This window comes from Electrona antarctica (assembly GCF_951216825.1).
Source record: "Electrona antarctica genome assembly, chromosome: 4".
Lineage (NCBI taxonomy): Eukaryota > Metazoa > Chordata > Actinopteri > Myctophiformes > Myctophidae > Electrona > Electrona antarctica.
The window spans coordinates 21,060,106-21,086,806 of NC_136809.1; the positions used below are offsets into that span (position 1 = coordinate 21,060,106).

At 43.4% G+C, this 26,701-nt stretch overlaps 2 protein-coding genes across 2 annotated transcripts in view; both read right to left on the reverse strand.

The window, feature by feature from the left end:
- frmpd1a (FERM and PDZ domain containing 1a) overlaps positions 1–14,781 on the reverse strand; it is a 30,312-nt gene extending 15,531 nt beyond the window's left edge. The window contains exons 1-6 of the mRNA XM_079499483.1: positions 14,736–14,781; positions 9,567–9,689; positions 8,939–9,102; positions 4,179–4,281; positions 4,013–4,058; positions 1,670–1,774 (exon numbers count right to left, since the gene is read on the reverse strand). Coding sequence (XP_079355609.1) covers positions 1,670–1,774; positions 4,013–4,058; positions 4,179–4,281; positions 8,939–9,102; positions 9,567–9,685 — 537 coding nt within the window. The 5' untranslated portion in view covers positions 9,686–9,689; positions 14,736–14,781. The remainder of the gene's footprint in view (positions 1–1,669; positions 1,775–4,012; positions 4,059–4,178; positions 4,282–8,938; positions 9,103–9,566; positions 9,690–14,735) is intronic.
- LOC306921222 (ATP-dependent RNA helicase SUPV3L1, mitochondrial-like) overlaps positions 1–26,701 on the reverse strand; it is a gene marked incomplete at both ends in the record, with an annotated part of 427,184 nt that overhangs the window by 379,480 nt on the left and 21,003 nt on the right. The window lies entirely within an intron of this gene.

Below are 26,701 nucleotides of genomic sequence, written 5' to 3' on the forward strand. Positions count from 1 at the left end.
CGTACTAAAGAAACAAATCTAACATTGTTTTGGCATTTGCCATGAACAAATACAGATCAAAAGATAAGTTGTCATTGTTTTGTTACTACTGAATATACCTAGTACGTAAATATGGGCTGGCCAAAAAAGTCCTCCTCGCTTATCTCTGTTCTTCTGTCCATACCTTTATAGCTCTCCATACATGAATCACATTTCAGCTCATACAGAGCACCAGCTCTCCTAACTTCACCTCTCTCTCTCTCTCCCTCTCCCTCTCTCCTCATCTCTCAGTCTGTTATGCCTGCAGCCATTGTCTCATGTCAACTCCCTCTTACTTTTCCACTTTTCTCCGTCAACGTCTCTGTTTTTGTCCCATGAGCATCGATGATGCCTCCGAACATTTATACACAGTATCTATCGTTTCTCTTCTCTTCCTATCCTTCTCCACCTCCTTCTCCCTTCCCCCTGTTTTAGAAATGGACAGTAGTGCAGTGATGCTTTGTATCTAGCCCCTAATGGTGTGTGTTTCCCTGTCCTCTCCCTAGCCGTTTATTTACTGTCCTGTAATCACAGACATTAGGAGGCGATCGATCCACCCCGTCTCCATCTGTGATTAGTAATGCACACCGCAGGGCCGCGGTGGTTTTAACGTAACATCCTCGTGCAGGACGGGAACTGTGTTTCTAAAAAGGAAAGTACATGGGATGATAAAACCAACATCTGCTGAATCACATTTCAATTAGTGTTACAGATGACTACAACTGAACTGGCACAATCTAATGGAATTGAGTCCTATTTAATTATTGTCTCTGGCATACATCGGTCGCTGTTTCCATTATATCTTTGGGCGGCATGGGCTCAGGGGTAGACTGGCCGAGCAGCCAGATGGGAACCGCGAGGTTCCCAGTTTAGCCGGCGAGCCAGTCACCCAAAGTTTGAGAGGACCTGTAATGTCATGAGTCATGACATACTTTTTATTTGTGTTTTTGAGTGGTGCAACCACTCCAAGGAACAGCAATGTCCCTATGTCCCTATGTCCCTATGTTTAGAGAACCAACAGGGGGCACTGTTGCACCACTCACTTCAGACCGGTCTGATTTTTGAGTGGTGCAAACCACTCCAATAACCAGCTTTGTCTGTATCTATGTGTCTATGTGTCTATGTATGTGTGTACCTGTACGTGGGGCCACGTATAGGTGAGCATGGTTGCTATGGTTAGTGTGTGACATCACTGCACCACTCAGTTCACACGGGTGTGATTTTTTCTATTCAATTGGTCATTAAGGTACACAGAATGAGAGGTCCAATTTTCATCATGCTTTAAGTAGCATGTGGCATGTCAAACTAGGGCGTTTCATGATTCTGAATCCATTCCAAGCATTCCTTGAGCTTTTGGGCCTGTGGCTCCCCGGCTAGTTCGATCCAGGGCCCCTCCAGAGTTGGTGTCGAAGTGCCCTTGAGCAAGACTCTGAACCCCTAATTGCTCCCAATGTGCGTGGTGGTGTCTTACATGGTTTCCTCCGCCATCGGTGTGTGTGTGTGTGTGTGTGTGTGTGTGTGTGTGTGTGTGTGTGTGTGTGTGTGTGTGTGTGTGTGTGTGTGTGTGTGTGTGTGTGTGTGTGTGTGTGTGTGTGTGTGTGTGTGTAATGCTTAATCGTCCCTTTCAGTGCACTGTACTCTCCGCACTCACCTGTGAGTGTCCGTTGACCTCTACTTCCTCAGCGAAGTGGACTTTGACAGGGTTGGACCTTAGCTTAGCTCTTTTCTCTGGCGTTATGAAGGAAGACTTTGGGCCCTGGAGACATAATATACAAGGCATAGTTTAAAGAAGGTGGATTATCTGAGTTTCATTATTTTATCTACTGTTTGCTGAATGTTGATTTTAAAAGGTATTTAAACATGGTCTCAAATGGAAAGATTTTGCAATGGAGTTGTAATATAGGTCATTAGAAATTATGCATTAATGGAATAATAACATGTATCAAACATGATATTGAGCCATTCTGCATTTCCCACCCAGGGTTTCCCCAAAGACAAATAAATCCTGGAAATTATACAGGCCTACACTGATCTTCCTCTTATACGTTCAGCGGCTTTACAGAGATCACACTGCAATGCTGAAATCTCACAGTTGGGCTGTTGATGTCAAAAAGCATAATAGGCCTACTGTAGACAGGGAGCCAGTCACCCAAATTTTGAGAGGACCACAGAATGAGAGGCCTGCTTAGCGGAGTTTTTTTCTTCTTTTTTTCTTAAAGTTCTCAGTAGGTTGTGTAGGATGTCAATAAAATGCTTCCCAGATACACAGAACACATGTGTGAACAACAAGTCACAAAATACACTCACAAAAAACTTGATTTATAGCCATATTTGCATTTTCCCCCAATATTTTCATCTTTACTTCAATAGAAATGAATTTGCCATGGGTTATATCAGCCCCGGGCTCCCCGACTATAAGGGAGCCAAAGGTTTTCTCAGAGATGCCAAGTGATGTCTTGGTGGGGTTGGCTGCACTCCTTGCAGTGAACTATGAATCAGGTGGTAATGGTGTACCTATATCAGCAATGACGGAGATAAGACCCCCTGTACTGCATCTTTGGCACCGATGCATCCTTCAACTTTATAGATATAGATTGAGGTGCATGACCAGGTGCAATAATGCTGCATCGTATGGCATGCCGTCATGCACATACACACGCACTAGCACACACAGATGCAGAGAGTACAGACACACATGCACACATAACGAAAGATAATGATGGATGATTTGTCTGACCAACTCCCTGGCCGACGCAGAGCGCTTCAAACTGCTGTCACCATTAACAATGACGTAGAGCCGGGACCTTGGTGACAGGATGTTTGTTAGACAACGATGCCTGACCTCTGGCCTTGTTGACACATTGGATAAATGGATATGTTGACAACAGCATTATTAAATCCCATGTGGGGAAACATCCATATAGTATCAATCGTGAGCATGGATTCAAGTGCCACGCAAATAAATACCACCTGGGCTGGTAATCCTGACAGCACACAGGTTCGAGTACCGATCCCGACGACCTTTTCTGCGTCTCTTCCCCCCATCTCTCTCCCCATTTCCTGTCAACCTACTGTAGTACAGTAGTACCTATCAATAGAGGCCAAAAGCCCCCAAAAATCTTTCAACAAAAAGAAAATCACACCTGCTGTGTGAGGGGCGCTCTTATCATCATGTCGATTTGCTCGTCCACATATGACATACATTCTCCATTTATTGTCAATGGGAATTTAATCTTTGTGTAGGGCAAAAATACAGATTTGCTCGTCCACATATGACGTAAACTCTCCATTCATTGTCAATGGGAATGTAATGTTTGTGTAAGACAATATAATATCTACACACTAAGCTGAATATAGGAGGGGCTAGAGCCCCTAAAAAAACACCAGCAGGTTGCCTGGATGTTTACCTTTTTTTGGGCGAAATTTTGTGTGTGATTTATTTCAACAGGAATGTAGAGACAGGAAACAAATCACCTACTCATTTTGAGCAGGATAGTCATCACTGAATTCAATACTGAATGGGCAGCCAAAGAAAAGTATGCATTTATGCACAGATGTTGTACATGTGTCTTTGTGAGTCTGTGCCTGTTAGAAGCGGATAGAGAGGGAGAATACAGTGCCGTCGGCAGCGATTTGCGTATACTGTATGTGTGTTAAGTTCAAGGTTCATGGTTTCTTTATTTTGTCTCCCGAGGGAGAAATTTGTCTTGGACCCCAAGGACTGCAGCATACAAATACAATACAATACACAATACAAGACAATAAAGGTACACAGTGACTCGTACAACATTTAAATACCACACACACCAACAGTTAGTTTGAAAGTGCACATGTGCAACGAAATGGACCCTTTAATACGATCTGATTTTCACATTGTCAGAGTTACAAATAGATAAATTAACATGGAGGATTATAGGAGTGTGTGCGTTGCGTCTGCGTGTAAATGCATGCGTACATTATTGTTATGGTATGGGTACTTGTGAAGGCAACTTACCACCAATATTCTGAGGACTGTCACTGTAACGGTGTCCTGACACTCCCTGTACACAAGAAGAGAGAGGATAACATTAATGGAATCATAATGAGTGCGTGCGTGCGTGCGTGCGTGCGTGCGTGCGTGCGTGCGTGCGTGCGTGCGTGCGTGCGTGCGTGATTCTTACCTGATTATTTCGGCAGCTTGCTCTGGGGTCAGGTCATCGACAGCTACATTATTGATCTTCACTAGCCGGTCTCCAGGGACCAGCCTACCATCTGCAGGACCACCTGGACACATGGACGACACTAACCTTCAAACATGAACTGCCACAAACCTTTCCAAGCCAACGGCCCCCAAATAGCTGCTGACTACAGTGGCCCCTCTATTGCAAAATACAAAGTTCAGGACGTATTTTCTTCTTGTGTATAACCACCGGCATTTAGGATTTATCCATACACATGATTTATCTCCAATTCTAACTCTATCCCTCACTCAGTGCCAACACTGCAAACAACTCAACAACTAGCCTACGTCAGGAAAAGTTTCTGCACAAGTGACCACTTTTGTAGATTAGCAACCCTCCTCAGACAAATATTACAAAAAACGTATACGTATGTTGTAGAGTTAAAGAGTTAAAGAAAGTAATATATTTACTTATTACTAGAGAGAGAGAGAGAGAGAGAGAGAGAGAGAGAGAGAGAGAGAGAGAGAGAGAGAGAGAGAGAGAGAGAGAGAGAAACAGAGAAACAGAGAAACAGAGAAACAGAGAATCAGAGAAAAGGAGGATGAAGCAGATGAGAGAGCGAAATAGAGAATTGCGCCAAGGCTTACTGGAACCACAAGGGAGGGAGGTGACGTATGTGTTTGTGTGCATGTCCAAAAACGATGGTGACAGTCCTGACTTGAGCCAATTCAACAGAGAGAGCCAAAGGGGCCTTTGGGTGTTAACAAGAAATGAATTCTCATACCTCTAACATTTTGAGGTATTTTCACCTGTATCTCTGGAAATAATGACCAGATTGCCACCAAATTTGGACTAATTATTCACAGAAATTGAATAGGAAAATAGAAATCCAGACAGACATACATACCGTAAGTCTGTAATTATTGAAGTAACAAGTAACACTTCACCCTGTGATGTCACCAGCTCCTAACGGTAAGCGTATGACTCGCCCCAAAAAATAGTCGCCCCTATATTCTTTCGCTGACCTCGCCCCAGTGGTTCTTGTATTTGTTTTACTGAGGTTACGTTTAGGAATAAGGTCAGGTTTAGGCATAGTTTTACTGAGGTTACGTTTAGGAATACCTGGTATATCCGAGGTCGCGGGATTAGACCTGGGCCGAGCGTGTCTTGGGGCAAGAGTTATTGTATTCCTCCTAACATGTAACTTGTCCCGCGAGTACATCAAACCAATACAACAATGTAAATGTGAGGACCTAAACCATAGAATATGCAAAAAATTATATATATTTATATAAAAACTAACATTTATTTTCATACATCACTGGTTGCCACTTGCCAGTACCTCATCTCATCCAGAGTGGTACAATCAGCCTGATTCTCATTCACATTGTGGCCATACAAAATGAGCATGCAACCTCTGGCTCTGACTACAGGCAGGCAATGACTCACCAAGATTTGTTGTCAAACTGACTTAAAGTGCCTACAGAATTTTGTAGTTATATCTTATTTTGAAAATATCAGTGCTCATCGTATCACAGCCTGTGACAGGTATACAAGCTGGAAGGCACTGGCACAATGTTTTCCATAGCTTTTTTCAGTTTTTGTATTTATTGGCACACAATCTCTTTGCCTGTACAGTATGGCCTTTGTGCATTAGGGCTGAGCCTGGCTGAAACTTGCATAATATAAAAGCAACACAATCAGACATGATGATCTTGTGTGTCTCTTGGCTAGGTGGATGGAATGAAGCACTGTCCTGTTGTCCACCTCATCTTGATCACTCATCAAATCGACTAGGCATTCCACGCTGCCCTTTTCCATGGTTTTGGTTTCATACAAAAAAGACAGAAAGAAAAAATGGCCAAGACGATCAGCTGCTCTTCAGTGATTCTACGTGGACCTGAGCAGGTTGTAATTGTAAACAAAAGCAGAAAATGCAGCCTTTTAGCTACTGCTCGTAACTACCTCCTGTAATGTACTACTGTATATTGTGTGCCCTGAGATTGCTTGTTCGTCCTAAATCTCCATTTACTCCACGCTTGTTTCTGTCTTGCTGCTTGATGGAGTTTGGTTTGGATGTTCATATTGATCAAACACAATGGAAACATTGATTTTTCCCCCCTCTCCCAATAGCAGTGAGAAGATTCTTAAAGCCTTCTGCAAGGTGAAAACCTGGTTCTGACTGAAGTATAATGCCATACCATCTATAGTATGAGGTACTGCATGCAGATGATCCTGTTACTGTACATCTTGTTTGTATATTGTTGTGGTTAAACATTAAGTTTACTTCGTATGAAATGTGTTACAAATGAAATTCACTTGACCTGACCACAGCACTTTGGATGTGATAGCATTCACAGCAACCACTCACTGACTGGAGAATTACCTTTGTGGTTCTGAGCTAAGACCTTCTGCACTATAGTCTAGATGCCCATTAGAGACAGATTCCCGTCATTTCCATTGACACTCTTACAAGCTCAGCAACATTTATTGCCCCCCTTTCCACGTGTCCAATAATAGAGAAGTAATGGTTGGATTGGGGCTTTAAGTGCATGGAAATTCCGAAGCAGGTATTTTCTTTTACCATAAACACCTTGATAAACTAGTCCACTCTCCCTAATCTATAATGTGCTCAAACATTCCCTATCGTACACCATGGTGAAAAAACATGTAGGCCTGAAGGCAAGTAGCAAACAGTTTCATAAAGTCAAAGTATTTCCTTGGGCAGTAATTCCGCCAAAATTCTGCTACTTCCGGTAAACCACTCAACCGGCTAGGTCTTGCCCAGCGTGAAAGGTAAGTGCACTGCACATACTGTAACATGTCAATGTGTCATCGCTAGCTTCACCCCCAAAACCCACATTTTGCAAGTAGCAAATGCATTTGTCCAGATATGCTCTCCTTGCACCCAGAGTATGCGCCTATGCAAAATTGGATTTGGACACCCAAGCTCCCAAGGCACTAGGGCTATGTGCTTTCGACAGTGCGCCGCCTTATGTCGTAGACTGTGTATATGGTGCTGTTGTCCTGAATCTTTGAGCAAAATTGGAGCGCGTTGGCCACCATAATGCTTTCTTTGATTATTTATCCAGTAGGGTAGTGCTGTACCAACACAGGCATGCAGCCCATTTTTCCTGTCTACCAATATTGTACTGTCATCTTCTTAAAGTAATGGCCTATGTAAAAAGAAAAAAAAACAGAAAACAGAAGAACCTGAAACAAAACTATACGATTATTTCATAATCGTTTCATCCCACAATCTTACAACAATATATTACTATTGACATTCAAATAACACTGTCAGTCTGTCTGTCAGTTATGAAACATAAGAGGATATTACTTTAGGCCAATTTGTGTTTTGACCGAGGCAACTGTACCTGCATGCTGCCAAATTGGCCCTAGTCACATAATTGCACGCTTGGCTTGACATAGGCCATTATACTACGAGGGCAGGCGTTTTTTACCAGAGGTGGCCAGGGTCATGACGAGCTGATTTAGGCAAATATAAATTTCCTCAAAAAATTACGTAGGTCATTATTTTAAAGGAGTAGTTCAACCCCATTTTTTATATTTTCTATCAATTACACACCCCACGAAGATGGAGATCTAAGCCAATAATTTGATGACAAACGGAAAGATGTCTCCGGTAGGAGGAGACTCCACAAGTCTCCTGGATTGATTGATAGAATTCTTTATTAACAGGAAAGCACAGTCAATCAATTCAATGTGTAATTGATAGAAAATAAGTAGTTTTTTGGGGGAACTACTCCTTTAAGAAGGTGACGATACAGTTCTGGCTTATTTCCTGGAGTCAACAGAGAAAGCTGTGTTTCATGCTGTCTGTCTCCTGCTCTCAGCCTCTCACTGCAGTTAGAATGTTACATAGTCTTTGTGAGTTTCAGACTGTGCTCATATGCAGTCCAATTTAAAAACGTATTTATTTAACATTGCCTATCCCAATGATGTCTAATAACAGCTAGGTCTTGCCTGGGCTTTAAATTAGCTGTGTTTTCTGTTTCTATCAAAGGTGGGAGTATTTGTTGTAATTTATATGATCCTATATCTTATTTTAATTGTATCTATTATAATCTGTATTCATTTTAAAGTGCACTGTTGCACTCTGTATTTGTTTTTATTCTGTAAAGCACTTTGAATTGCCTTGTGTATGAAAGGTGCTATATAAATAAAATTGCCTTACCTTGCCTAATGTACAAGCGCATGTGGCAAGGGGAGAACATGTCCCATACGGAATTTCCACAATGATGTGCAATCTAAATGTACGTTACCAGAGTTATAGGTTCAACAGAATCAAATCTGCACCACCAATCCTAAAACCATGGTTCTCTTTCAGTCTCTAGTACTAGACATATTTTCTTATAATTCAGGTGACTGCCAGCAGAGCTTAGCAGAGCTCCTAGTGAAATGTCTGGGTTTCCGAGGCTGAGCTCCTAGTGACCTATAGGTAAACTGGACGGTTGAAATGTTCGGAACAATTAATTTATCCACAGTTGCACACGGCGGAGCCGGTGATGTAAGCGGCAGCGCAGGTTTAACTGAATCAGAGACAAATCCATTCAACACTTTTGTAGTGTGAGCCCGCTTAACTTGGTTGTCAGTAACAGACAGTGCAGGTCCGTGTTCAGGGTCAAGTTTGGCTGTCTGATGATCTGGTAAGGTAGGTTGGTTACAACAATCCTTGGCGATTATATATATATATATATATATATATATATACTGTATTCTTATTAACCGTGTCCTACCTGGGGTGACGACCTGCACCAGGATGGGGGTCTGGTGTGACAGAGTGAAGCCATGGGAGGTGAGGCCAGGTTCCCGCTGGATCTGAACAGTGAAACGGAAAGGGTAGTTCCTCTGGTCGCAGGCGCCGGACTCCGCCGTCTTCCCGTCCGCCGTGACCCTCTCTCTGCAGAGCCGATCGGTAAGTCAGACAACATTATGAGTACATTGAAATGCACGTCAATAGAAAGATGCATTGACAGGAAGGTGCAGACAGACAGTGACTGAGTTTTTAAAACCGGGAAAGCTTTGACCCATTTAAACCGGGAAACCACTTCAACCCATTATTTTATGGCTTTGGCTATTCAAAAATAGCACATACAGTATACAAACTCATAGCATGTCACTTTGAGCTGTGCCATGAGCTTGTACATGAAATGATCATGAAAATCAAAAATCTAATGCATAGAAATATAGTCATCAAGGATCATAAGTAAACTAAGAACCTATAACATCCGTCAACAGTAGAATACATGTACAATAAAACTATAAGTATACACTATAGAATACTACATGATATGCTAATCTAAATTACATAATTTTAGCCTTTGCATACGCGGTTTAATAGTATAATAATAAAGTTATATAGACCTTGTGAGCGAGTGAGACCTGCTGCCAAGGTCTCGAGATCGCCTCAGCCATCGGCCCACCACCTGCTCTACCCGGCTGGTCCTGCGGGACGGCGAGCGGCTTCTATCCCGCTCCTCCATTTAACTGGAAAAGGTCAAAGGTCAAGTGTCACAAGGGGTTCCAATAATAAGTACGGAAGAATACATCCAGGATGCTATAAGAAGGGGTGGGAAACCCATGAATTATGTCTCATATGCATATTGCACGTTTCCTCATGCATTTGAATAACTAGGGTGGTGCCCGTTGGGCATAACCTGACTCCGCCAGATGGGGCAGCAGTCAGGTTACGTTGGGCACAGGCCTACTTGGAATGACGCAAGTTGGAAATGAATGCCCCACCCAGTTATTTTGTCTGTGTCCCTTTTATGCCATATATGGAGTTATTTGTTAGGCATGCTTGGAGTTTATGCAGAGGTCATGACACACACACACACACACACACAAACACACACACACACACACACACACACACACACACACACACACACACACACACACACACACACACACACACACACACACACACACACACACACACACACACACACACACACACACACACACAGCATTGCAGTACGACGTGAAGTGAGCTTATTGATATGCAAATTACATCCACAACTCAGTATAAATCAAGGCTAACAGTGATGTCACTTGTGGTTGTGGCCTAATAGGCTCTTAGCCAGAGGTATAAACCACATGCCTGCATGTGGCGTATGCTATATGGCAAATGGTGCAGTTAATAATACTCTAGAGCAGATGTCTCATTGAAATTAGTTCACATTGGCCTTGGCATGAGGAAGAAGCTCATCATAAAATCACTCCAGACAGCCTGTGGTGATTGGTTGGTTGGCCGCCCAAGTGCCCTAGTTTCTATGGGTGTCTCCTGTGCCCTATTCCTGTCTCTAGTAGTGTCTATGGGGGAAACGTTTGGCGAACTAATGCATGCTAATGGTGTATAAAGCAAACGTAGGTGATGTCACCCTACTTTAACACGCACGCCCAGGCCAAATCCCCCCCCCCCCCCCCCCCCCCCCCCCCACACACACACACACACACACACACACACACACACACACACACACACACACACACACACACACACACACACACACACACACACACACACACACACACACACACCGCCCTCCATCCTGAAGACCGTGGTGGTGGTACAAAGACCCCAGCCATTAGCTGTAACCTAAAACCACCATCAGATCATCAAAGGCTGAACAGATAGCCCATGACGGCGAAACAGATACTCTGCTTGTGGGCATTCATGCAGGATTATGCAACTATGAATCATAGACAACCGAATGAATGAATGAATGAATGAATGAATGAATGAATGAATGAATGAATGAATGAATGAATGAATGAATGAATGAATGAACGAACGAACGAACGAATGAATGAATGAATGAATGAATGAATGAATGAATGAACTGGCCAATGGATACTATATAGAATATAGATCAATGGTTCTCAACCTTTTCTGGATGAGGGCCCACTTGAAAACACTGAAATCTTAAAGCTACCCGCAGTGATCAGATGGGTGGGATGTGTGCGTTTTGAAAGCATTTGCGTTTTGAAAGCATTTACTTTAATGATCCAAATTCAGTTCTTCAATGTTAAGAAATAAACAAAATACAATGACATTTCTTTTATATATAATATATTTTTTGTATATCATGAATATATTGTCTGTCAATTAAATCTTATAATTATTAAATTAAATAATTATTTAGGTGCAGACTTGCAACATCATCATGCGGCCCACCAGTGAAACACTGCTGTAGATGGATGGACTATTATTTATATAGCACTATTTCATCCATTGATGCAGAGACTGGGAGGGAGATGTTCTGAAGATCCATGGTCATGGTGGCTGGATCAATGTTTTTCCAGTTTCGGAAAACCATTTGCCACTTCGGTCTGATAGGGGGCAGCGGAAATGTCAAGGCTATTGAGACCACCTTGTGGTCAGACACACCCAGACTGTAGGTCTGGGGTGGATGGATGTCTGGATGGATGGATGGATGGATGGATGGATGGATGGATGGGTGGGTGGATGGATGGAGGTTGTAGGCGTCCTCCCACAGTGAGCAGCTGCAGGAAGGAGAGGTCCTTCAGATGGACATTAGTGATGGTGGGCATTTAACACGGTCCATTAGACTGGAGGAGCAAGGCAGTGGGTGGGTGGAGCAACAGCGGGGAGCAGCGGGAGGAAAATAAAGGAGGAGAAGCAGAGCTAAAGAAGGAGCTAGAAGAGTAGCAGCACATGAATGGTATGATGTGAGGGTGTGCGGCGTGCGGAGCGAGCAGTGTGTGTGTGTGTGTGTGTGTGTGTGTGTGTGTGTGTGTGTGTGTGTGTGTGTGTGTGTGTGTGTGTGTGTGTGTGTGTGTGTGTGTGTGTGTGTGTGTGTGTGGAGATAGCAGGAGTGGGGGAAGATACAGCCAGACAGTGATGTCTCCAGGGGTACCTTGTGTCACAAGCACTTTGTCCCTATATCTGTCAACATACAGGTATATCCCTCCATCTCTCTGCTCCTCTCGCCTTCATATTCTATCTTTCTCCTACATTGTGCTCATTGTGACCCTTCTTTTTCCTCTCTCTTTATACTTCTCTCCCCCCCCACCACACGCACGCACGCACGCACGCACGCACGCACGCACGCACGCACGCACGCACGCACGCACGCACGCACGCACGCACGCACGCACGCACGCACGCACGCACGCACGCACGCACGCACGCACGCACGCACGCACGCACGCACGCACGCACGCACGCACGCACGCACGCACGCACGCACGCACGCACGCACGCACGCACGCACGCACGCACGCACGCACGCACGCACGCACGCACGCACGCACGCACGCACGCACGCACGCACGCACGCACGCACGCACGCACGCACGCACGCACGCACGCACGCACGCACACACACACACACACACACACACACACACACACACACACACACACACACACACACACACACACACACACACACACACACACACACACACACACACACACACACACACACACACACACACCCTGCCCCTTCTCGTATCTCCCTTTTTCCATTTGCCTCTCTCTCTCATCTCTGGTTCTCAGGTTACAGTGGTATGAAGCCAGAGGGTATGCTGGGATGCAGAATACAACCAATAGCCCGTCATGGATGGCAGCAGTGTTTCCGGACAGGCATGCTCATTAACATATCACAGAAGAGCTATTGCATAATGTAAGGGATAATTAATGATGTGCCGTCATAAAAAAAACAATGCATTATACAGAGACTAATTGTATCTACAAAGTGCAGTATTTTTCAATAACCACATGGCTCGGAATTGGCCACTTAACAGCTCTAGTAAAATATTACTAGTATTTTATGAATATGTTTAAGAATTATAAAAAAAAATATGCTCTTTTATAAAAAATAAATGTAAATCTATGGATGGTACTGTGTCAACCTTGGAATAAATGTTACCTTACCCCAGACAAAGCACTTCCGCACACCCAAGCAGTTTTAGAGCAGGTGTGGGTGGTGCGTAGGCGACAAACAATGTAGGTGATATACCCGCAGTCCGCACACCCCCACTTATACCCGCACACCCCCACTTGCACGTTCAAAAGACATATGTAGACCTATCCGAGGAAGGCGTACACGACCAAAATGTTGTACATCAACAAGTAGCAGTGTGCAGGTATAATTGCCACAATTAATACGGGCCAGTATTAATTGTGGCGGCCCATGGTGTAAGGGTCACATGCTTACTGTAATACTGTTTCAATAAACACTTGAACCTTATTGTTACATGCAAACTATAGGCAGTGAAGTCTATACTAAATTTAAATAACAGTATTAGCCAATAGGCATGCCCTCTATTGAACTGTATGGGCTCTGAATATTAAGCATACTGTAGCATGCCCTTTCATTTCTGATAATAAAACAAATCTTCCAGTTCCAATATAATATAATAATAAAACCAATCCACTCAAATCCCAAAATCATATTTCCCTTTTGAATTTCCTACAGTAAGTGCTTTTGATTCTGGAGCTTAATGCAGAGGCTGCCAACTAACACAATGACACACACACACACACACACACACACACACACACACACACACACACACACACACACACACACACACACACACACACACACACACACACACACACACACACACACACACACACACACACACACACACACACACACACACACACACACACACACACACACACACACACACACACCCCAAGCAGGGTGAAAGACGTGAAAGCATTAATCGCTAATAATATCATCATGACATGTGTAGGGGAGAACACAAGTGGCAGAGGAGTCCGTTGGAGATGGGCGTTCGTGAAAAATGTGGACTGTAACTCAATCTCAGGAAGTGTATCAGTGTATATGAGAAATTGGAATGTCACAACTTTTGCATCGTACTCTGACGCACAATCAATGCGCTAATGTGTGAAGACATGCACACACACTCACAGCAGAATAATAGGATTAGAGTGTGTGTGTGTGTGTGTGTGTGTGTGTGTGTGTGTGTGTGTGTGTGTGTGTGTGTGTGTGTGTGTGTGTGTGTGTGTGTGTGTGTGTGTGTACAGCAGGTTGTCTCAGGGAGTTAACACGTCACTCCTGCTGAGCCAGATTAAAGGCTGTTTTATACTCACAAGACAAATGTCTGTCAACAATGTCCACCAAATAATTATATATATATAATATATATATATATATAATTATTTTTTATTACTCGTACACATTTTGATACATCACGCAAATCAGTATACACTATCTCTATAGTCATGTGATCAACACAGACCTGTCCACGTCCCCATATTCCATCCCCATTGGCTAAGATTGCCTTCCAAAGTTTGCAGGATGGGTCCATTTTGAACAAAATGCCTCAAATCTTGAACACAGCGTGCGATTTCCGTGAAATTATGCACACACATTCTCACTAGACAGAGGAAGAAGTGCCACCTAAAAAAATCCAAACATCACACACGCTATTATCCTGGTGATAGTTCTAGTTTATCAATCCATCTCTCTCTCTCTGCATAAATCCCCTCACGTGCACTTATTCAGAGACAAACACAAAGCCTTGTACCTGTTCTCTGCCCTGTGTATCAGGGCTCCATGCAGGTGCCGGTTACACTCCCACTCTGTTCTCTCTCCATTCAGCGCTTTGCTGATGAAGACCAGCATGATGCCTCTCCATGGCCTGATGACGCACGCACGCACACATGCACACACACACACACACACACACACACACACACACACACACACACACACACACACACACACACACACACACACACACACACACACACACACACACACACACAGAGTAGGAAGGAAGGAACAGTTAGGCTGGATTTATTACAGTATAGTATGTCTATGTCATAACAACATTCGAGATTCGAACACAAAGTTCCCACATGGGCCAAGGGTTAAAGTGAAACATCTGCCGCTTACGTCAAGATTAAGAGGGAATCCCCCTTTGGGAGGACACAACACTATTTTTTGCTGATGCTCAGGCTACTCTGCTACCTTCACTGCCCACTCCCCAGCCCGAGATATGATCATGGCGCCAATGTTCACCTACAATTCAAACAGTGAATTCCCACATTGGTCAATAATCTATAGGGTTAACATCCGCCACTTATGCCAAGATGGAGTCCCCCCCCCCCCCCCCCCCCCTTAGCTAGGGGAGACATTAGGCTTTTTCTTTTTTTTGCTTCGGTCTGAGGCTACTCTGCAATGTTGCACACAATGTTATGTACTACAATACATGTAAATAGTCATTTATGCATGCATACTGCACAGTGTATGCATGCATGCACACACACATTTAAAACATTAAGAAGTCCATGCACACAGCACCTTCAAGCACCTCAATGTGTACTATGACCAATGGGTATGAACAATTTACATTCTTTGTGCTATGAGCCTATGACCAATGTGCATTTTTATTTTTTTGTTATTGTATTGTTTGTTATTGCTGCTAGAATATTGATGAAGCAAAACCAATGAATTGTACTTTTGTGTATTTGTTTATAAGATGTTAACAATCATGAATCTTGAATAGCCCTATATACAAAAGAGTTAAACAATTGCAGGAATCAGCTATCATGACAGTGAGAGAAAGACCAGAAGGAGTGCAATATAGAGGCAAAGTGGTTGAGAGGGAAGGAGAGGAAATGGGTGACTGACAATTAATTTGAGAATGCACTATACGGAGCTTTTTGCTTTGAAAGGAAACGACAATCCCAAAAAGAAGACATGAGAAAAATGAGGTAGAAAGCAGGGAAGAAAACAGGAGTGTGGTCAACAGCAAAGAGAACAGATGACATGATGGAAATGGAGAGACACACAGAATGGGGAGAGATGGGGGGAGAGAAACATCCACGTGGCTGGACAGAGGAGACAACGGTGGAGAGGAAAAGGGACAGACAGACAGATAGACATATAGCGTTCTGTGCTGCAGTTTGTGGTGCCCCACTCGCCCCTGCTCTGCTCCAAACACCATCCATATTTAATGAAGCCCTTACAAAGCCCTAAGAATGGAACGCTGCTGAGAATTCTTCTGCTTCCCCCCCCCCCCCCGCCCACAGACACACAAACACACACACACACACACACACACACACACACACACACACACAGAACCCCTTATTCATTTTGTCTCCGTTCACCAACTCTCTTGATGTCAATCACTTGCTTTAAGGCTAATTTGTCTTGATCGAAGTATTTTCTATTATAATCAAGCGTGATCATTTGGTCAACTGTTCTTAAAAGCAGAGATAGAGCAGTATACTAGGCTACATGATCAGCTGATATTTCCCGCACACACAAAGAACATTTTACACACATGGTCATGTCATTCTCTCTCCCCCCCACACACATCAAGAAAATGCAACTCAAATTAGTTTTGCTTCTTTTGTGTATGTGCTTAAATTCCCAGAGGTTGTGTTGTGTATGTTTATTATGTGCTTATGCACACGTGTGTGTGTGTGTGTGTGTGTGTGTGTGTGTGTGTGTGTGTGTGTGTGTGTGTGTGTGTGTGTGTGTGTGTGTGTGTGTGTGTGTGTGTGTGTGTGTGTGTGTGTTTGTGCGTGCGTGCGTGCGTGCGTGCGTGCGTGCGTGTGTGCGTGCGTGCGTGCGTTAGAGTGCAGTCTGCATCAATAATGTAGCTAGATAATGCAGCCACTTCACTCTGCCAACAGCTACTTTCTAACAGGCGTACGGACACAGGAACACAGGAAGAGAGGCTGAGCGAGAGAAGAGAAGGCAAGAGAATGAAATGTGAGCAAGGAAGCTGAATGAAGTGCCACATGGATGGGGTTTGCTATTAGATATTGTAAGATACAGTATGTTGATCGCAAACATGTAAAGAAATATGACTGACACTGTATCCAGCGTATAGTAATAGTTCAGGTATACAGTAGGTACGGAAGGCAGGAGGTGTACAATGCTAGCTCTGAGAGTGAGCTAGACCCCCCACCCCCCATTCATTCATCCAGCACTCAACAAATCGCGTTCAGTATTGGACACAGTGTGTGTGACTGCGTGCGTGCGTGCGTGCGTGCGTGCGTGCGTGCGTGCGTGCGTGCGTGCGTGCGTGCGTGCGTGCTTGCGATAATGTTTTTATTATCTTTGTGGGAACCAAAAGTCCCCATGAGGATTATAAAACTAGAAAGAAATTGACCTTGTTCTGGGGGTGTTAATAGAGGGGGGAAGAAAACGTCATTTGATAAGATAATAAGTAATTGGACAATATAAATGTCTTATGTTATGTCTTTATAATTCCAGAATCTATTTTAGTGTTATTTTAGTATTTGAAGAACATTGCCAATACTGTATGATTATGTACATAAGTTAGTACATGGGGCTCCATCTTGCGCCACCCTTATCCCTAAACTTATTTGCCATTTTTTACTATTTTGAAAATCATTTTAAAATAGTTCAACTAGCCGATCTACATCTACATGTTGTGAGCTTGTAGATCAGCTATTTGAACTATTTTAAAAGGTTTTTTAAGATAGTAAAAAATGGCAAATAAGTTTAGGGATATGGGTTAAGCCGCTGCGGTGGCGCAAGATATAGCCCATGCTGTCTAATGAATCTTGGGGCAGTTGAGAGGCAGGCATGGCTAAGGTGGTTGACAGTGCACTCAGCTCGTCCAGAGTGGTACACTACACTGAACCTTTTTCTCATTCTTCTTATGGCCATGCAAAATGAATGCATTGCATTTAGCTACAGGCAATGACTCCTGGAGATTTGTTGTCCAAACAAAGTTCCTCCAAGTGCTTCTGAATTTTTGTGAAAGCATTTTTTTCCCCTACAAAAAGAAAAGAAAAGAAAGAAAGAAGAAAGTTGTTTTTGTATTGTATCACAGTTCATCAGGGCATGGCAAGCTGGAAAGCACTGCACTGGAGCAAAGCTTTCACCATATATCTTTATTTAATTTTTTTGTAGATTGTATTGATTAGCACAAACCTCTTTTTCCTGAACAGTATGGCCTTTGTGCCTTAGAGTGGAAGCTGCAAATTGCATAATACAAGAGCAACACAAGGGCGTCAGTACCGTGACCGTCCCACTTAATGATGACTTGTGTGTCTCTTGGCTAGGTGGATGGCATGTAGCATTATCCTGCTGTGCGTGCATGTCTTCTTGATCACTCATCAGATCGACGTATAGGCTCTCAACAATGTCGTTTTCTATGGTTTTGGTTTCTTCCACATGTCCAAAACCTCTGGCCAAGATGATATTCTCTTTCACGGTGAACTGTGAACTGGAAACAAAAGCAAAAGGCGCAGCCTTGTTTTCGCTGCTTGTCAACTTGACTCAACTATACCTACTGGTAATGCTACTTTTGTATGCATGTGTTGGTCATGGCATGCTGCATCTCCATTCACTCCACATCTTTGACTCTCTTGTTCCTTGATGGAGTTTCCTCTTGCACTTCAGGGCGCTTCTTGGTCGTCTCCAACCGGCTTAATTGCTGATTGAAGGCCAGGATGGTGCGTGTTGGATGTTCCTCTGGCAGTCGGATGACGTGGCCATACCAGAGCACTCGCCGCATTGCTGCAAGGCGAGATGCTGGGAGCTGTTGGGTTTGCTCTCGTAATGCCCGGTTTGTGACATGCTGGCTCCACAACATGCCTTAAATCCTCCTGAGGGCTCTGGAATCAAACCCATCGAGCCTGACCGCCAGAGTGTTGTTCAGCGGCCATGTTACTGAGCTGTACAGGAGGACGGAGATGACAGAGGCATTGCAGACTGTAAGCTTTGTCTCCCTGGATATGTGCCGGTGTCGCCACAACGGCCTCCATACCGACTGCATGTCGGAGGCTGCTAGGGCACGACGTCGGTCGACCTCTATTTTGAGGTCACCGGTGTTGGACACTGTCAAGCTAAGATATTTAAAAGTAGGAACAAAGTGGACAGGGGTGCATAAATTCGGTCTTGGACCAGCTTATCTTCAGGCCGAGTTTTTGGACTCCTCGTCAAACACACTGAGGCTTCACTAAGCTGTTCAGCAGTCTCGCTGAACAGGGTGGTGTCATCAGCGAATTCAGGGTCTTTTAGGGTGTAATTACCGTAATTACTCACAGACTCTTGACATCAGGTGGTCGATGACACAATTAAAGAGTTCTGGGGCGGCGACACAGCCCTGCCTGACCCCGCTGATTATGGGGAACCACTCAGAGTCTTGACCATTCACACGTACACAGCTTTCCGTACCCTGATACAGCCGCTTGAAGAGTGCAGTGATTATTTTGGTTGGGGCTCCAAGGTATTTCAAGATGTTCCAGAAGGACCCGTGGTCCTCAGTGTCGAAGCTAGCCTTAAGGTCGCCTTGATGGAGTTTGGGTGGTCATATTCGTCAAAGCCCATAAAACACAATTGAGTTTTTCCCCTTCCCGGTAGCAGTGAAAGTGAAACTCACTAATTTTGCATGGTCACAAGAAGAATGAGAAAGTGGTTCAGCGTAACGCTCTGGATGAGTTGAGGCATGTTAACCACCTCAGACATGCCTGCCTCTGAATTGCCCCAAATGAACTTTGATGCCACTGCGAAAATAAAACACTCATTAAATGTGTAATGTTGATATATCCACTCATAAAGTATACTCATTGTTGATAGACTTACATACTGTAAGTTCATTGAGAGATGTATATGAATTGACGGTGCAGTTATATTTGATAAACCATACATACAGCATGTTCACTCATTCACTCATTCAGTGAATGAGTGAATGAGTGAACATGCTGTATCTGTATCTGTATCTCTGAATGACATTCAGAGATCCAGTGCCGATATCAACTATGAATAGTTTGCCCACATTTTTGTTTATTCAGCAAACTTCCTGTGTTTAAAGACCTTTACTCATGTACCCGTCTTAATTTTTAATTTTATTTTGTTTAACTGCTGGCTGCAGTGTCTGTTAACTATAGTGCAGGCGGGTGACATAGGGTGATGTGAATAGTCAAATTGAATCCAAAGGGAAGTATGCATGCACATCTCAAAAGAATTCTACAGGTGCTGAACAAAAAGATACGTACAGGGAAATGGAAGGCAGTCCGCACACTGTTTACAGCTCCATGGGTCATTTATTTGAAGTAGGTAGACAAACACAACGTTTCGACCACAATAGGTTGTACCTGACGAAGACCTGTTGTAGTCAAAATGTTGTGTCTGTCTACCTACTTCAAATAAATTACAATTGGAGCTGTAAAACAGTGTGCGGACTACCTTCCTTTTCCGGGAATAGTCAAATTACCTACTTTTGTAATACGATCACAGTCTTTGGTGTTTGTAAAGACCTGATTTAAGTTTTGTTGTAAACAAACTGCCACAGTACTTTACAGAGCCAACTGATGAAATGCAGCAATGGGTCACAGTTAACAGACTTGCTTATGGCGGAACGCTCCGCCATAAGGAATGTAATAGAGGGTATGCGCATGCTTAAATACAATCAAATATGACTTTTCTGTTCGGATGTATGGGTTGTCAAGGCCAGAAAGTAGTTTTTGCCACTCAGTAGGCGTTCCTGCATAACTTCCGGGTTTGATGATGATGTCACGCGCATACCCTCTATTACCTTCCGCTCCTGGCAGATTGATCCGTCAGATAAGCTTTATTATTGATATCAAACCGGATCTTCAAGCTCACAACACATCGCATTGCTCATTTTTAAAAATGGGCAATGTTTGGGCAATTAAAAAAAAAAAAGGAACGGTTTTTGACATAAAAGGTTTCTACCTGACAACATAATTAATATGTGTGTAAGTGTATACATTTCAAAGATGGACAAACGGTTAAGTAAATAGGCTATGTCATTTTTGTATGTGGGATGTGTGTGTGTGTCTGTGTGTCTGTGCGTGCGTGCGTGCATGTGAATGGTGCACTTGGGGGGGGGGGGTAAATAGTAATAAGTAAATAAGTAAATAGTGGTTAAAGGTCCCATTATTATGAAAAACCTCATAATATGAAATAAGGAACAATGTCCACCCACACTGGTAAAGAGTTGCTCCACTGTTTGTTTATTGCTTCGCTGTTTCGGTCACACAAGGATCTTCATCAGGAATTGTTTTTGGGATCGGGTTAGCACTTGGATGGATATGTGCATGCACAGTCCTTTTTATGGTTGTTAATTAACCAATGCCCCATGTCACAGTGAAATTCCAACCAAGACTGAACTCACTGAACTCAACTCGGCTTGCGACGAGCAGTTTAAAGGGTTATTCCAGATTTTTGGACATAAAGAATGGAGTGCTGTGATTGTTGTACTTTTTGAGGGGCGCTAGCCCCTCCTATGTCCAGTTTTGAGGGTTTGTGTAAACACAAACAATGTCCTAACACAAACACTGAATACCATTGACAATGAATGGTCAACACAAACAAACAAGACAAAAGTGAGGACGCAAATCGTGATTGGCCGGAATAAGATGATGTATGATGATCTGTGATGTAATGATAAGAGTGCCCCTCACTTCACACGGGTGTGATTTTTCTGTTTTTGAGGGGCGCTAGCCCCTCCTATACACAGGTTTAATGTTTGTCATTTAAACGCATTTTGTAAACGTCATTGACAATGAAGGGAACATTTACGTCATAATGTGCCATTTACGTCATATTGTCTCTTTATTGTTAATGGCGTTTAATGTTTGTGTTGGCACCGTTTGTTTTACATCACCATTACATCACCTAATCAACATGAGTTAGACTTTAATATATTAGCGCCCCTCACTTCACAAGGGTGTGATTTTTTATTAACTAGTCATTTGTATTGTTGACCTATTTCTACCATATAGAGCAACTTCTGTTCAACTTTGACCCTTCTGTCACATGGAACTATTTTTTTTTGAGTGGTGCAAACCACTCCAATAACCAGCTTTGTCTGTACCTATGTTTGTTGAGTGGTGCAAACCACTCCAATAACCAGCTTTGTCTGTACCTATGTTTGTTGAGTGGTGCAAACCACTCCAATAACCAGCTTTGTCTGTACCTATGTTTGTGTACCTGTACCCCTGTACCCAAAAAAATGAGCATGGTTACTATGGTCACTGACATTACGTCAGACCACAGCTGATCAGGCTATATAAGACCTTGCACCACTCAGTTCACACGGGTGTGATTTTTTTTATTGTGTCCAGTATTACTATGCCAGCAGCAGCATAAAAACATTGCAACCACCATATTAATGACAAGTATTTCCCAAAATCAGAACTAACCCTTTAAACAACCAATTAATTTATATTTAAGGCTATGTAGGCTATAATCTTATATAAAAATATTAAATAGCTATATGCTCTCCCTTCCTATCTCTCATTCGCTCGCTCTCTTTTTTTCTCTCCCTCTCTCTCTCACAGGCTGGTGGTGCAGAAAAAATGGGATCCGATGGTAATTCCGACATGCGGGAACAATGGTCGTACCAGCGCTTGAACATGCACTGCTCCCGTGCTTGCGGTCTAATGACTGTCCAACCAATAATAGCGTCTGAACTAAAGCCTGTACCCGTAAAAATCAGACCGTCTGAACTGAGCGGTGCAACTATAGTTACTGTGTGTGTGTGTGTCCCAATCAGGAGGTTCACACAGCTACGCCGCCCAACAGTGCACCCCAGGTCACCCATCAGACAGACAGACACACATAGCTGTTAGTTGAAGCGGTTAGGCACCGCTCAAACAAAGATTGTAAAAAGTTACAATGGCAGATTTGTGTGATCGGAAATGTGTTGGAATTGCCATCAAGGCAATTGCACAAGTTGGATATCCTGCGACTCAAACAGCCGGCATCAGCCGACTGCCACAGGTTAATTATACTACTACTACTACTGCGACTTGACACTGCAACGTTCTAAAACCATTCAATCTCGTCATGGATCTGACCAGATCTGAACTAGGCTTAAGATCTGCTTTTGTTGGAAAACACGTTTCAACAAGCCATTCAATAAGGACGGACGGACCGACGGATGGACAGACGAACCAACCAATCAGTAAATCAGCCATCATTATGATCTGCTGTTTTTTATTGTTTTCATTGTTGAAGCACTTTGTGACACTGCTCTGGAAAGGTGATTTCCAGATTCATTTTACTTCCTTCCTTAGTTAAACCCCCATTCCCACTCCCTTGAAATACCTGCAATTTACTGGTATATTTCTTTGTCCATTTTGTACCATCAATATCACATCACCCTACCTTGTCAGAACTAGTGCTCAACACACAGTGAGGTGCCTGAAGTAAGAGAGAGAGGGGGGGGGGGGGGGGGGGGGGGAGAGACGGTCTTTCAGGCTGCAGATATTTGTTGTTTAGTTGTACCAAATACATATTTTATCATCCCCACATTCCTAGTCTCACGTGCTTAGAGATGTCCCCGTTGTACGCGTTATATTAATCTAACAGTCAGGAACAGTCACATGACGGTAGGCTACTTAGCTTAGTTTATTTCAGTCTGTATTGTGGTAACATAGTTAAGATTTCATAGGTCATCAAAATTAAATAAAAAAGAAGAAAATAAAAAAATAACCACATTTCTGACCAAAAAGGTTTAGTCTGAAGCCATAGCTTATTTTGCCTGAGACTGCGACAGAGACCTAGAGACTGTCAAAAACAGTGAAAAAGAAACAAACAAAAAAATAATAAAAAACACTTAAACATTAAGGAGGGCATTGTGGGAATGACTGTCCTACACTGTGTAATGCTGGCAATTTATGTTTTACGCAGCAATGTACTGGTATTTAAGTGGAAACACAACTTTACTTACTATCATCCTTCTAATCTACATCTCTCCCCTCCCCCCGGCCGTCTAGCTTTGTCTCTCCTACAGTACTTGCTAGGATTATTTGTTAGATCTTCTGTGGGCAGGAGACAGGGGACTCAATCCAATTAGCTACTCTCCTCAACACACTCTCACTCTCTCCCCCCTCTCTCTCTCTCACACACACACACACACACGCGCGCAAGCGCACGCACGCACCCACGCACCCACCCATACAATCCACATGACCTAATGGCCCATGCAGGGACATTTCTCTGGATTGTCTAATTGACTGACACTGGATGATACAGTACAGTCACATTGATGATGTGTGTCTATGTGCTGCTGTTGTTGTTGTGTGGAGTAGTCACACTGATGATTATGAGTGTGTGTGTGTGTGTGTGTGTGTGTGTGTGTGTGTGTGTGTGTGTGTGTGTGTGTGTGTGTGTGTGTGTGTGTGTGTGTGTGTGTGTGTGTGTGTGTGTGTGTGTGTGTGTGTGTGTGTGTGTGTGTGTGTGTGTGTGTGTGTGTGTGTGTGCACTGTTACACTGGTGTATCTGTTGTGCAGTGACATTGATCATTGTGTGTCAATGTAAACGTATGTTTTCTCATGCCAATAAAGACCTTTGAATTGAATTGTGTGTAAGTCCTCATGTAAACACAGTCATGTGGATTAATAAGACATGATATAGAGTACCAGGATGTAAATTATCCATGAAATCTCCCAGAGACATTGTAGGGACTGTGCGTGTGTGTGTGCGTGCGTGCGTGCGCGCGCGCGCGTGTGCGTGCGTGCGTGCGTGCGTGCATGCGTGCGTGCGTGCGTATGTGGCATATACATTAGTTATGTATCGAATTACAAATTTTGCTTGCGTTACTGGTTGTAGTTATATTGTCAAGGTTTAATTAAACAGTAATAAAATGCTGTTAAAATATGATGTGGTATACAAAACAAAACATGAGTATGCTGAACATCATGTTCAAGAGCATATACTCAGAGGATGCCTGACTCATAAATATTCAATAAAACAGGCGAACGGCTAAGTAGTATGGAGTCTGCGGACAGAATCAACTCTCCCAACTTTTAGTCTCACCGGCTAAGTAGTGCGGAGTCCGCGGATAGAAGCTAACTGTCAGAAACTTTGAGTGTATTCAAATGTGGATGCAAACGGGTACAAGCTTAGACAGTACTGACTACAGCAGTTGCTATGTTATTTAATCACTAAATAAATAAACTCCTACTACTTGCTATTCGGGTGACTGAAAAGAGACACATTGTAAATGCTGATAAAGCTCACAAAATGCTGATAACATTTTTAAATAAATGTTCCGATTGGATTCACTGAGAATTTAAAAGGCAATTGTCAGTGAAATGACAAAAGGCTTAAAATGCTTCATGAACTGTTTATGTCTACTCTACTGTATGGACAAGCAGGTTAGAAGTTAGAACTAACCAAAACACGCGCTTACTGAAATCTGCACCTCTGGGCTACAGAAGCCCTTTCACATTGCTGCAATGACCAAAGAAGATCTGCCATTGTCATTGGTTGTTTAATTAAGGGTCTGCACTAGAATGTCGTCAATGCCAACGGCACTTACAGTAACACTGAAGGTAGCGTTAAAAATGCAGACCCAGGTCTTGTGTGAATTGCCACCAATGTAAGAAATACACTGGTAAGTCAGGACATTGCAATAATTTGTAATGACTCAATATTAATGGTAGCTACTAGCTCCGTTTGGAACCTCTACGCTGCTATGCTTTAGCTCTGAGCTTTCTGTGTTAAAGGGGCATCCTTATTAAACAAATGTAAGCAGAATACAGTACATTATGAAATGTTACTGCATTTAGTTACTTTTTATAGGATTAATTTGGTTCCCTAACCCTTAGGCCAAGTCCCACTGCTTACTTCATCATACCTAATGTACACTAATACTACACTAGTACACACAGACATCAATCACGAGGACGTCCCACACTAACATACATGGATGTACTCAAGAACGATGCAGGAGCGCAAAGTACCAACAAACTGGCCAGATGTATGGAGAACCAGGATGACTGGAAGTGACGATGGAGGGCTCGTCTGAGGACGACCTAGAGAGACCTTATACACCAGTTGGAATCAACTGGCTGGTAGGAGCTCTGACTGTGAGGATTAGTCTCAACGGTATATATACAGGGCTTGACAGTATGCGTGTGCGTATACACATATCCGTGTGTGTGTGTGTGTGTGTGTGTGTGTGTGTGTGTGTGTGTGTGTGTGTGTGTGTGTGTGTGTGTGTGTGTGTGTGTGTGTGTGTGTGTGTGTGTGTGTGTGTGTGTGTGTGTGTGTGACCCAAAACACGCTCGCCCCAGCCGCAGGTTCGGCTACAGGATGAGATGACTGACGGGCCAGTTTAAAATCATCACATCATCTTTATACAGTAAAACAATATAAAACTTAAACTGAGGGTGCCAGGCCCCCTCTGGCACCCCCGTGGCGCTGGGCCTAGCCCTGGGTCAAATCCCGCAACCAATAGGAACAGTCGCCACCAGGTATTCCTAAATGTAACCTCAGCTAAACTATGCCTAACCTGGCCCAGGCGGTGGCGTAACCGTCTGGGCACCCGACTGGTAATCCAGTCGCAGTGTGCCGCGGGTTCGACTCCCGAGCCCGACACGGCCTTTACTGCATGTCTTCCCCCATCTCTCTCCCGTTTCCTGTCAGCCTACTGTCTGTCCCTTCAAAAAAACCAATAAAAGGCGTAAGCCGCAAAAAATATCTTAAAAAAAAAAAAAAAACTATGCCTAACCTAACCTTATT